The 13,320-nt window shown below is 38.7% G+C and overlaps 1 protein-coding gene across 2 annotated transcripts in view; it reads left to right on the forward strand.

Annotated features, from left to right (window-relative positions):
* The window catches only part of LOC122669122 (DNA-directed RNA polymerase 2, chloroplastic/mitochondrial-like), a 31,148-nt gene that overhangs the window by 16,248 nt on the left and 1,580 nt on the right, over positions 1 to 13,320 (forward strand). For both annotated transcript variants that reach the window (XM_043865801.1, XM_043865802.1), the window contains exons 11-16: positions 359 to 429; positions 3,062 to 3,146; positions 3,446 to 3,598; positions 5,261 to 5,335; positions 12,741 to 12,830; positions 12,951 to 12,998. In XM_043865801.1, coding sequence (XP_043721736.1) covers positions 359 to 429; positions 3,062 to 3,146; positions 3,446 to 3,598; positions 5,261 to 5,335; positions 12,741 to 12,830; positions 12,951 to 12,998 — 522 coding nt within the window. The remainder of the gene's footprint in view (positions 1 to 358; positions 430 to 3,061; positions 3,147 to 3,445; positions 3,599 to 5,260; positions 5,336 to 12,740; positions 12,831 to 12,950; positions 12,999 to 13,320) is intronic.

Raw genomic sequence — 13,320 nt, forward strand, 5'->3', positions numbered from 1 at the left:
TTTACCCATCAATATGAGTTATAAAATTTGCACCCACATCTTGCCTGGCCACAAATTTCTTCTTGATTCTTGGCCAGAGACTTTAATTCTTCTTAGTAAGGTATACTAGTGTCAGGTAGGAGTTTCAGTTATCTTGTTGTGAATAATGTTATCTTTATCTTTTTAAGCTTTTCCTCCTTATTTTGTGTTGTGTTTTTATGTGCATCCCAACCCATCAATTTCTTGGGTTTTGTTGTGGTTTTTTTTTTTTATCTTTATCATGATCTTGTAAATATGTGGAAAATTCATTCTGCATTATTTTTCCTCTGTGCACCTAATATTTTGTTATGTTTCTTATTGAAATTGTTTACCCATTCAGTTGGGAGCAGCTGCAGTGAATCTGGTTGGTGGAGTGAAGCCTGCAGATGTTTATTCAGGAATAGCTGCTAGGTATGGAATGAATGGTCTCTAGACACATGATACCTTGCTTTATATGAAGGCAAGTTCTTAATTCATTTCTTTTCTTTAACAGTGAGTATATAATGTTTTGTGAACAGGAAAACTAGGGGGAAAAATGAAAAGATCATACTTTTTATAATTCCTTTCTTAAGTCCAAGCATAGTTGTCATGACGTTGCCATGGCGACGCCATGGCGTCCTGGCGCTGGAGAGGGTTGCATGGCGACCCTCTTTGATTTCTTCTTCCCTCTTTGATGTCTTCTTTCCCTCTTCAATTTCTTTCGATTTCTTCTTCCTGTCTTCTTTCCCTCTTCGATTTCTTTCGATTTCTTCTTCAATTTCTGAATTTTCTTCTTAAAACTTGAGAAACAATAGAGAAAAAATAAAACATGACTTGAGTATACATCTATTAACACATTAAAAATAGAGAAAATAAAAAATAAAACATGGTCGACATGCTCGCCATGGCGGGCAACATGTCGATATATCGACGTGACACCCCTCCACCGACTTGGATCGCCGTGATGCCGTGACAACTATGAGTCCAAGTGTAAAGACAAATTAGGAAAAGTCTGGACCGTGTGACAGTAACTTAGTTTACAAATATGATCCTATTCGAAAATGCCTGGGAACTTTGTTTCAGTTGGATAATCTATTGATAATTAGTTACCAATGAATGTGGGAGATTTTAGTGAGTAGAAAATGCAGATGAATGTTAACTATAACTCCAGAAGATATTATACCATTTCTTGTTTTATTTGAAATGAAACTAGTCATACCAAATGCATCGTATGCTGAAAGGGTGGATATTAGTCAAAATCTGGAAGCAATATTGACATAGAAGTTCAAGAATTCCAGCAGAAACAAGAGAAGGAAATGGGGTAGACTGGCTTGCGGTTGGGTTTGGTTCACTTTTGAACCATTTGCTTGTTCAATTCTTGTTCTATGGAGATATGGTTCACCCAATCGTGCGGTCTAGTTAAAGTCCTATTTTTGTTTATTTTTAATTGTTATTAAGGATGTTTTAGTTAGGAGGGATTGGAATTCTATAAGTCCAGCCTTGTTTAAGTTATTTCTTATTTTATTCAGAGTTTTAGTAGGAATAGACTGCCTCCCTATCAAGCTGTTGGCTAGAGGAGCTTTAGGCCTAGTTTGAGTTTATTTTTTGGAGTTTTATTTAGACATATGTAAGGGCTATGCTCTACCCATGAATTTAGTAGTGAAGATGAAGCTTTGGTTCAGTTGTCTGTGTATTTCAGACTTTTTCTGTGGATTCAGGAGGTGCATCTAGGGATTTAGGTGTGGATCTTGTGGATTCAGCAAGGGGTACTGGTGGATTCCAGCCCCCTAGGTCAGGTGGATTCCTAGTCATATCTTTTCCCTTTTTTGTTTTTTTTTTCCCCTTCTCATTGAAATCAGGTCAGAGATCTCTCAATTTCTTATCCTGTGGATGCTTGATTTCTCTCTTTTCTTAATTTCTGTTTGCTTCACTGGTGTGCTGATATCTGACTTAGTTCCTGCCTTTGTAATCTTTAATTTCTCTCTTCTGAATTCTGGTTATTATTCTAGTTTCAGTTCAGTATTAAAAACCCTAATAGCACAATCAATTTCAAGAATCCTGATTGCATTCAACCTATTCAAAACTCAGATTTCTGAATCTATTTTCTAGATCTGATTTCATGCTACTGTTAAGTCCTCATATTTCTGTTTATTTATGCAATCAGATCATGACCAGTCCACTGTTTTAACTTGTAAATTCCTGCATATCCATTCTGTTTCTTTATGAGGTTTCAGTTTCCTGTTTCAACTAGAATTTTCTATAATTTAAAATCTGTACGTCAGATCCCGATCCAATTTTGTGGGATTCATCCTCTTACTGGAATAGATCTTCGACTAGATTTATAGGCAAATCAGACCTGTCATTACTGATTTATTAAATTTCTTAGTTGCTGGTTCATTGTTCCATCCCTGCAATTCTGGCTTTTATGGGGGTTCTAAACCCTAATCCCATTAGTTACTAGAAACCCCAGTACATATCTTATGGTATTTTCTTTTTCTTGGCTAATGAGTAACCACCTTTTTTAGAGAGAGGAAGTACACTAATACAGCCTACGAGCAAGAATATAGATAGAAAACCAAATGAAGGTAAAGAACAGAAGTAGAGCATCAGGAAAAGAAGGCTACTAACAATGACGGTTTTGCATGTATCTGTATTTTATTCATTAGGGACAAACTTAAAAAAAGTTTTTTTTGGGAGTTTGATGCTTTTGATCATAATGATTAGGCAGTTAATGGCTTATTTTCATTGTAAACATTGTTTTGTATTTTGATTCATACTGCCAGGGCTGATAAGTGTAACTGTACAAGTACATCAATTGCATTCTGGTCTCTAAAATGTAGTTAAATGCCAAAGCAAATTAATCTTAAGACAATTAACAGTTGATGAGAAATACTGTTCTTACCATTTCACTTTAGCCACTTTGGGGAAGGGTCATTTCTGTTTTTTGTTCAAATAGTTGATTGGTTTTTATACCTACATCCTATCCAGTGACTGCTAAATGTTTGTCTGGAGCAGTGATCTCCTTGGAAACTAATCTCATTGAGTATTTGATATTGCAATGCAGAGTTCTTGATATTATGCGGAGAGATGCTGAGAAAGATCCTGCAACTGATCCAAATGCATTGCGTGCTAGGCTTTTAATCACTCAGGTTAGGCTGTAATTTCTGGTCTCCTATTAATTGTGTCAAATTTATACATCAACAATTCAGCCTTATCCCAACCAAATGGGGACGGCTACATGGATCCTTGCCCTCCATTAAGCTCTATCTGAGGTCCCAACTAAATTGTGTCAAATTTATGCATATGTTAATCAAGTAGAATAATTAGAATGCCCAAAACCACAGTATGCAGTCGGCCGACATGTTGTAGGAAATTTTCTTTAATGTATCTTTAAAGTTCCTGATATGACTAATATTTGGCTATTATTGGAATCATTGGACATCGCAAGGTGGACAGGAAATTGTTTAAGCAGACTGTGATGACATCTGTATATGGTGTCACTTATATTGGTGCCCGTGATCAGATCAAGAGAAGATTGAAGGAGCGCAATGCCATTTCAGATGAGAGTGAGCTGTTTGGAGCAGCTTGTTATGCTGCAAAAGTAAGGACAGAGGAATTGAAAAAGTTGGGACTCTTTAAAAAAAATATTTGTTTAGTGTACCTTGTGTTTTTATGCTGGAAAATGCTTCTCCCCCTATTTCTTAACCGTTTTCCTATTGTATATTATTATAAATTGTTGAAACTGCTTCCTCTAAAAGGCCGACCTTATAGGAAAGGGAGGAAACAATATGTATATCATACAGGAGCTCGAATACGGTGGACTATCCAAAGGGGGACACGGGTGGATAAATAATTTCTTAACACTTGCCGGCTCCCAGGGGGACTGGATACCGTGACCCTTGCCTGCTCCGATATCATGTTGAAACCGTTTCTTCTAAAAGGCTTACCTTGTAGGAAAGGGAGGAAATAATATGTATATCATACAGGAACTCTAACATGGCGGACTATCCAAAAGGGGACACGGGTGGATAAATAATTTCTTAACACAAATATTTTAGGGTAGGTGGTATTTTTTTTTGCTAACGAGGGTGTCCAGACCTTCAGCCCGACTAGTCCCCCGGGCACTTACATACACCCTTACACATGCGCACCGGGTCAACACTGGATCCTATGAGTACCAAAGAAGCCATGGGCTGGCTCCAAGGGTTAAGGGGAGTCGAACTCAGGACGCATATTGATTTAGGCACACTCCCTTGGCAACTGAGCTACACCTTTGGGGTTTGGGAAAGTGGTAGTTATATTGCTAATGAAATAGACAAAAAGATTTGGACAAGAAACTAAAGGAGACAGCAGGATTCCTGCATGGGCTGTATGGAGACCCTTTCTTGCATGCTTGTGAAATAAAGTGGACATATTGTCTACGTCACTACTCATGTTTAAAATTTCAGACTAGTTTGACTTCTCTATGTTTTGTTGTAATGTTTTAAAAATTGTTTGAAAAGTCAAATTCTGTTTGGAATTGATTGAACAACCTAGACAGTTGAAACAGAGAGGCAGGTCGTACAATTGAGATAGGCAACCAAATTTGACATGTGGTCCATTAAGGGTATTCCCTATGTACTCTCATAGTGAGAAACTCAGAATACTAAATCATTTTGTTTAGGTGCATAGAAATAGCTGGGATCGAGGAAGGGGTTTCATACAGAGGCAATAGGAATCCTCCTTCCATACTGAATAACTACTGTTAGTGATGTTTGTATCATCATGAGCTGTGCCGTCTTTCCATGTGGCAGACTTTGGTGCATGTGAGTGGATCCATGTCGGAGGGAACCCCACACCCATATTACTAGTCAAATTTCAATATTAAATGAGCAGGGGAAGTACTTAAAAGTGAGTCCAATGTTTCATTAAATTGCAGGAAGTGCCATTTTGTGATAATGGAATCATATTACATTTTTGTACTTTTGTACTTTTGTCACTTTTGAGGCACTTCTCTTCTTGTTTGGGCATGAAAGTTACCCACACCCCATTTTTACCTAGTGTAGGTGATGACGGATAATAATTGTCACTAATGGCATGATATGTAGTCAAACCTCAAGTTTAACATAAAAAAAATGGAATAATTCTTTGAGAGGCTGGTGGCTTTTGCATGGAACAACAATTGCTTACAATTGATGTTTGTGTTTTTTCTTCCCCCACCCCCCTCTTCTATGCTTGTGAGAGTTATCGCTAATAACGAGGTCATTTTTTATTTTTTCCACAGACCACCTTAACTGCCTTGGGGGAGATGTTCCAAGCTGCACGCAGCATCATGAGCTGGCTTGGTGAATGTGCGAAGGTGTGTGTTGCTCTTTACATTTTATCTTTTTGTTTCCTGCAAAAATAAAAGTACGTTAACATGCAGTCCATAGATGGAATATAAAGATAGGTGCACGGTTTGGGGGCGGGGGGTGTGGGGGAAGGTGTTGGTTAAACCGTTGGAAGCCCCTCAGTCAAGTTGGCTCAAGTGCATCTGCATGATAGGATGAAATTTGGCTGCTCATAGTTTTATTTCTTCATCTAATAACAATTCTGTGATAGATTGGGTGGTTAAGATGGTTCAGCTAGGCCATTCTTGGCCTAGGAAATTTGGGTGGTTATGCCAAGGATTCCTTGCTTCAATGATTGCTAATGCATCTGCATCTAGGAGGTGCTGGGTTCTGATTTGGGTTGGAGGTTTAGGATTTCAAAGTTTGGACCTTGGGTTGAAACCATAATCCTGTAAAGTGTAGGCCTGGACCATGGTTCAGCACTAGCTATGTTTTTTGCTGCTTTACACCTTTTGTTTCCTTGCCTTAAGAGTTGACTGCCTCATTAAATAGTCTGTAAGCCACATGGCCAATAAAAAGAAAGTTTGACCTATGAAGGTCTCTTATAATTTATCCTGCTTCCATTGACATGCATGGATATTCTGTGAATTTATGTCATAAAGTATAAGTGAGTTTTTTTTTTGGCTCAGAAAAGAGAACTTCATTGACCCCAAAAAAATGAGAAGAAAAATATGACATTGGTGCGGCTGCTTTGGATTAACGTGAATCCTTAATGAAAGTGAAGAAAATTGGATAGAAGAAGTCCTAGGGAGCCACGCCTAATGTTCCTAAGTAATATGAATAACAGACTTGACGAGAGGCTATAGCTTGGTGCAATGGTGAAAACTCCGGCTGCCAGCATGAAGACGCATATTCAAGTCTTGCGTTTTGTGCCCCCTCCCCTTCCCACCCCCACCCCAACCCCCCCCCCCCCCAAAAAAGAAAAAGAAAAGAAACTGTATTTAGGACCAATTCCAGGCCACTCCTTACATGACCCTGTAAACTCGAGACTCTTTAATGTAGTCCTAGGTAGGAGTAATCCCACTAGGAACCAGGGTAATAGGATCTCTTAACAAGGCTGGCCGATTGGGACAGCTTAGGCTAATTAGGGCAGAATTAGGGTTAGGGTTAGGGTTTCGACTTAGGGTTTTATTTGGTAATGATGTGCAGAATTTTATGAGTCTATTGGTGTAGGTTTGGATCAATTTGGATGAAGTTGGAAATCTAAGGTTTCGGGTTAGAGGCCTTATGAAAATGGACTGTTTGTGAGATCTAGGGTTTAGGGGTGGATTTTGGGAAAGGGGTTTATAGGGTATTAATGGGCAGGTCTAGGGGGTTATTTTGGTATAAAGAAGTTAGGGTTTGGGAAGGTTTTAAAATTCTGCAATTTAGGGCAGAATTGGATTTAGGGTTTTAGGGTTCTAATGGATCTATGGATTAATGGAAGGGGTGATAATAGGAGTAGATGGAGCTTAGGTTAGAGGATTAGAAGAAGAAGGTTAAATGCTGAATTAATAAACTACTTACTTGAAAGATTAAATCTTCAATGGTAGCAGCTTTGAAGAACTAGAAGAAAGACCTCCCAATCTACAAGATGCAAGGAGTCGATCGGAGTCCACCAATCCCTTCACCTTGATATTACCCACAAGGTAGCCTTGATATTACTCACAAGGTTCACTCAAGAGCAGAGCAGCAGCTATGGCAGCAAACAAAAGCTTTTCATTAATCAAATTCGTATACAATGCTGGCCTCCCTTACAAACTTATATAGAAGACTCAAAAATAGACTTAGACACTAAAAAGGAATGGCCTAACCTTATCCCCATAGTACTATATCTCGCGATATATCGGTATCTCGGGCCTACCGAGATATCCGAAATATCCGAGATATCGCGAAATATGACCGAAATATTGCATTTTTTCTGCAATATTTGGGGATCCATCTCGGGGTTTTTGGCCATATCTAGGCACGAAACTTCATGGACAGCCTTATTTAAGCTTAATAAACACATTTAAACCATAAAATTGTAAAAATGTGAATTCAAATTGGTGTTTTGGGCTTGCACCCTTGATTGACATACGGTCCGACCCTAATGTATAAATAGTTAAATACACATAGATTAAGCGTTAATATTTAATAATAGTATTTAACTTCATCACATATCAAGTTAAAGCCAATACACATTGATGAGTGCCATGATTCTCATAAACTCCATAATATTCAATAACTCGCTTAAAGCCTTAAAGGCAATACACTAAGTGTCAAAGTTAGTAAGTCACAAGACTCGCATGACTCGAAGTCACAACTCACAAGTTCATAGATCAATGAAATCACAACTTAAGTTACAAATTACAAGTGCTAAGCGCTAATAGTAGTTCTTGTGCCTCCCTGGATCAATCCCACTCATGCCTCGCGGAGTCGACGTCCATTGCTCTCTGTTTGAAGGACATATGTGGACCACGGTATAGAATCGGAGAAGAAGCGAGTGTAGTCATCCACAAGTGTCACGTAAATGGAATCATCAACACATTGTAGGTAACCTATCCTAGGATATAAACTAGGGTTACCAATCGATCCATCCGTGAAGAAGATGATCCACGTGATATGATGTTGCGCGCGCAGAGGCGATGGCATTGGCTGCATGTATGGCTGGTGAGGTTGGTAGTTAGGTCCGCTAGGGTATGCAAAGATGTTATTTACAAAAGATGATCAGTATGTCCCCGGGACTGGGATGTAGTCATAGTCCCTACCCCACTAAACGCCCATATGATGATGATCCATATCTATATCCATCGTAAGGTTGTGATGCACCATAATCCGATGCCAATGGAGTGGTATGTGCGAAAATTAAAATAATTATTTAAGAGCGGAAAAATAAATCCGACACCGTGAAGCCGTAGATCGGCCATTGGTGTCTAACATATATTTAATTCATTACCAACTAAGTCATATTACCCCTAATTATTTCCTATTTTAATTGTAGGAAAATGAATTTTTAAAACCCAAAAAAAAAAAAAAAAAAAAAATACATATGGAAAAAAATTTGACGACTTTGTGAGGCTATAGATCGGCCTCCGGTGTCTAACATATATTAATATCATCACCATCCAACAAAATTTGTACATAGTCTTTTCAAAAAAATAGTTTTAGAGGAATAGAATTTACCTTAAATAGTGGAAAAAAGCTTGGATGATGAGCTTAGATGACCCTCCGATGAGTTTACCGCGAAAATCCGACAACAATGTGCTTGAACAATGGCTAGAGTGTTGGATGAGAGCTTGGAAGAGTGGAAGAATAGGCAAAAGACTGAAATTCCTTAGCAAATGCAGCTCTCGGTGAAATATGGACCAAAATTTGCGAAATATTGTATTAAAGCCCCCTTCACGTGACACTTTAAGCCAAAATACCATATTTCGTCGATATCTCACGAGATATCGAGATATTGTCGATATCTCACGAGATATCGTCGATATCTCACGATATCTCACGAGATATCGACGAAATATGGTATTTTTTCATTTCGACCTGATTTCGCATCTCGGTAAGCTCGAGATATACGAAATTAAGCGATATTTCGGCGAAATATCGCGAGATTTTGAACCATGCTTATCCCTAACCTATTAGGCAACTTAAACTGACTAGGAAACTCAAATAGACTCAAAATAGAGTCCTAATGACTTAAAACAACTTAAACTACTTAAAATAAAGAAGATTCCCTAGTAGCCAATAGGATATAAGAACCTCTTAGCCAATAGGATCACTTCACTTAAATTAGACCAATTGAACCAATTGGATGCAACCAATTTAAACCGGTTCAATTAAAAACACAAAATAAAAACTAAGTATTGGGCTAATCCCGTATGCAACCTATATACCCCTATTTCAGGCCCACTAAAGTGGCCTAATACATAGAAAACCCTTGGGAACAAAGGCCCAACATATATATATCCCAACCCTACACTTATTCCCAATGAAACAAGCCTTATTTGATGATGAATCTGCATCACTCTTACTGGCTACCTAAGCGAGAATAGTTAGGGTGTTCCATACCTTAGAAGATGAAACCAATCAGACCTTCAAAGCAGCAAAGTTCTTTGAGGCACTGGCAGAATATTCCATCTGTCCTCATAAAGTACAATGAGTATATATGAATTCTGGACTCCTAACCAAACTATCAATGGAAACAGAAATCGATCATCGACTGATACCCTCTTGGTATTTTGTCCATAAGGTTCCTGAATCAATTTGATTCTTGAAATTTTGATCTCATTGTTAAGGGAACCGAATATCCTCGCAATTGACACTAATATCATGCAGAATGGGCTATAAGTTTTGTTTAAGCCTCTTCCCCAAATTTCTAGTGCGAGTGATATTGCCTGATGCCAGATCATATAACTTGTAAGAGTTAAAACAGAGCTTGCGGCTGCTGGAAAAACAGCCTGTTCTCAGGCTTCAGTTCCTCTAAAACTGAACCAGAATTGGTTCAAACTGAGCCATTGGTTTAAGGTTTGTTTGAAGCTACACTTTAATTTAAGTCCCCAATGGGTTATATGCGTCATGCGTTAAGTATTTTGGTATTTTTTTGTTGTTGTAATAGGTCCATTCTATAAGCCCAAACATGGGGTTGCGAGGTCTATACGAAATTATATGCTAATTTCTTTTTTGTTGTTACTTTAGTAGTGCTTCTAGAAGGGCTGGGACATGTGTCATACATTCCAGCCATAGTTTTTATTTTGTAATGTTCTAGAGAGTTTCTATTGAGAGATTTAAATTTGAAGGGAATCCTCATACCATACATGGGGGTTTCTTGTGATTGTTATGGAACTGTGGAAGTTATAAGTAAAAGAGGGGTCATAAACCTCCCCTACGATTTGAGTTATGAAGAAAACTCGGGTTTGCCTCTTAGGGTCAGTGGTGAAGGCCTTTGGTGGTGAGTCCAAGGTCATATCCCTTCCCGTCCACTTCTACTTCTTCTTTCTTCCTCAAAGTCTGATCTCTACTTTTCTACACTTGCGCATATCAGTTTCTTTCTTTCATTCTGTTTATTCCTTTAGTTGTTATTCTGTCCATCAATTTCTGAACCTCTTCTTCAAGTTTCAGAACATATTTTAGTGTTGGAACAGCCAATTAAAACAACCCATTGGTTCCTCTATCGAACAACAGATCACTGTTTCCTCTTGAAGCCTGCGGCAGTAGCACACCTTTCTAACTCTGGTTCCCTGCTAACTTCCTTTGCTGTTACAGGTCTAGCCATTATCAGTACTGCTTACACCCTACCATCGTTTCTTGGCTCTCTAGGGAGTTTGTTGCTGCGATCAAACTACAGTTCTTGCACTGTTCTTCTCCTATTTTATATTTCATGTTTGTTTCTATTTCCAGTTCACTTGCTATTTTTGTCCTTTCTTGTCAGCTACTAAGACTCCCTGTTTCTAAGGGCGTACCCAGTGCATGAGGCTCCTGCAACTGCGAGGTCTGGGCAGGGCCATAATGTATGCAACCTTACCCCCGCTTCACGGAGAGGCTGTTTCCAGAGTTGAACCTGCAACCTAGTTCTAGGTCGCAATGGAGCAACCTTACCGCTGCGCCAAGGTCCGCCCTCCTAAAACTCCCTGTTTCTAACTTTCTATTTCCCAGATTTTCACTTACCAATCTTTGCTTAGTTGCTAATTCTCTTTAATTTCTAATTCCGTATCACTTGTTATTTTGTTTCCCCTAGTTACTAATTTTATTCAGAGTTTCTATTTGGACATTCACTTGCTAATCTATGGTATAGTTGTTGTCCGTTACTGTTACGGGGTTACTATATTTGAATCCTGGTTTTAGCAACTTTCTATTTCAGTGAATCACTAATCCTCCTAATCTGGCCGTTGGATCAACTTTCAATTTTGAAGAATCCTTCCTTATATGTTCAATAGGCCTATTGACTGGAACAAGGACTAGATCAGAAACCTAGGCTTGAGTTATTGCAATTCTCTTAGTTTTGGCCTGATGTCTCTCACTGCGATTCTGTCCCTCTGGTTTAGTTTCCTATGTCCTAACAGGTTTGGGAAACACATCATTGCCTCTGCATCTGTCGATCAAAGACTAACTTGCCTGGATTGATTTTTCAGGAACATTTCTGCTTATATCTCATCTTATCATCCATTGGTGCAAACAATCCCTGCCCTTGACAGTATACAGAAAGGAATCAGTAAAATGACCCTCTTAATGCCCTAGATTGATTTTTAAAATTTTTGTTTTTGCTTTTTATTTTAGGATAAGGTACTTCTCTATAGCTATTTCTGCTGCCAACCATGAATAATTTTCAGAAACTGTGGCAGACTATTGCTTGTCTTCATTTTGTAACTCCCACAGCACTTTAGCTTCTTATCATTTAGTTCAGTTTTGATTTAGTTCAGTTTTGACTTCTTCCCTAGGAATATTGACTGGCTGGATCTCCTGCTGGTTCACAAGATCAGGTTCACAGTTTCATTTCCGTCAGGAGTGATCCACTTATGACCAATATGATGTTCTTCACCCATGTTCCATTTTACTTTGACCGTTTTATTTTGTTCCTTCTCTAAAGCCTAAACAACTATTTTAAATCTGTGGAGTTTCCTAAACTATTACAACCCTTTTCCATAGTCTAAAATTTGCCATTAGACTTATTTCTCTTTGAAGGACTTCCAGACTAATTGCATGCCCCCCCGTCAACAGAACCCATGTACCAAATGCAGTCTCTTCTAATCAGGATATCACTGTGTATTCCTTATCCATTACCGATATTTTACCTTCACTGACAAACCAACCAATACAGTAAGGCTTTTCTAACCAGGATACCTGTGTACCCCTTACCCCTTTTCAAGATTTCTACCTTCACTGACGAACTTAAAAATGCCTGCAAGTCAAATGGTCTTCCACTCTATTGCCAAGGACTACCCGACTGCTTGAAATTGGATATTCAGACCTACACTTAGGAAGCATGTTTCCTTGATAGGGACAATTCTCCAACTAGAAATCCTTATATAATTCATAATTTCTTTCTTTAGCTTCTTATAGTCTTTATGTACGTGCTTTTCCACTTCTATCTTTGAAATGTGATTATTATATCTCCTGTCATATGTATGCGTGCACACAATTTCATATAACCATATATCAAATCCAATGGCCATTGGGCTAGTATACTATGGTAGGTTCCACCTTATTGTAAATGTGGGACGGCGCTGATCAACCCATGTGTACTGTGTGCCATTTGTTGCTGCATTGTAGACCTTCCTTTCTATGCATTAAGTAGAATTGAAGTTGTGCACTTTTGAGCTTTAGATGAAGCATCTTACTGCTGTTTCCTCTTGGGACTCTCCAATTCTTTCTTCTCTACAACTTCTGACAAATGGATGAAAACTTGAAATTGAACAGGTGATTGTGTCAGAAAATCAGCCAGTTAGATGGACCACTCCTCTTGGACTCCCTGTTGTGCAACCCTATCGCAAATTAGGAAGGCATCTTGTAAGTGATCCAGGGAAATTCAATTAAGAAGTCCCCCGAGTATCCTTAGTGTATTTTTTCACCTTCTAACTGGACCAATTCTTTATATTATTGAATTTGTCTCTATCGAATCAAATGCAGATTAAAACCTCTCTTCAGATTTTGACGCTACGGCGAGAAACAGATAAGGTAATGCCCCTATATCATTTATCCTGTTTTGGCTCTATTCACATCTTGAAAGTTACACACTTCAATTCTTCAATTGATGCAACTGCTGCCTACCCTCAAATATCATGAGTGCCGGCCTACTCCTAAATGTTTTGGCAGTCAAAATCCGATGTTATCATGCCTTGTGGAAGCTCAAGCAAGGTTCGAGAACTCGCGAGATCTCGCCGAGTTTCTCGGATTTTTGAAATCTCGAGACGAGATTGCCTGCGAGTCTCAAAAGTGCAATATCTCAGCGAGATCTCGTATCTCGGTTGGATCTCGGTTGGATCTCGGTTTCAACCCA

The sequence above is a fragment of the Telopea speciosissima genome, chromosome 7 (assembly GCF_018873765.1).
Source record: "Telopea speciosissima isolate NSW1024214 ecotype Mountain lineage chromosome 7, Tspe_v1, whole genome shotgun sequence".
Classification (NCBI taxonomy): domain Eukaryota; kingdom Viridiplantae; phylum Streptophyta; class Magnoliopsida; order Proteales; family Proteaceae; genus Telopea; species Telopea speciosissima.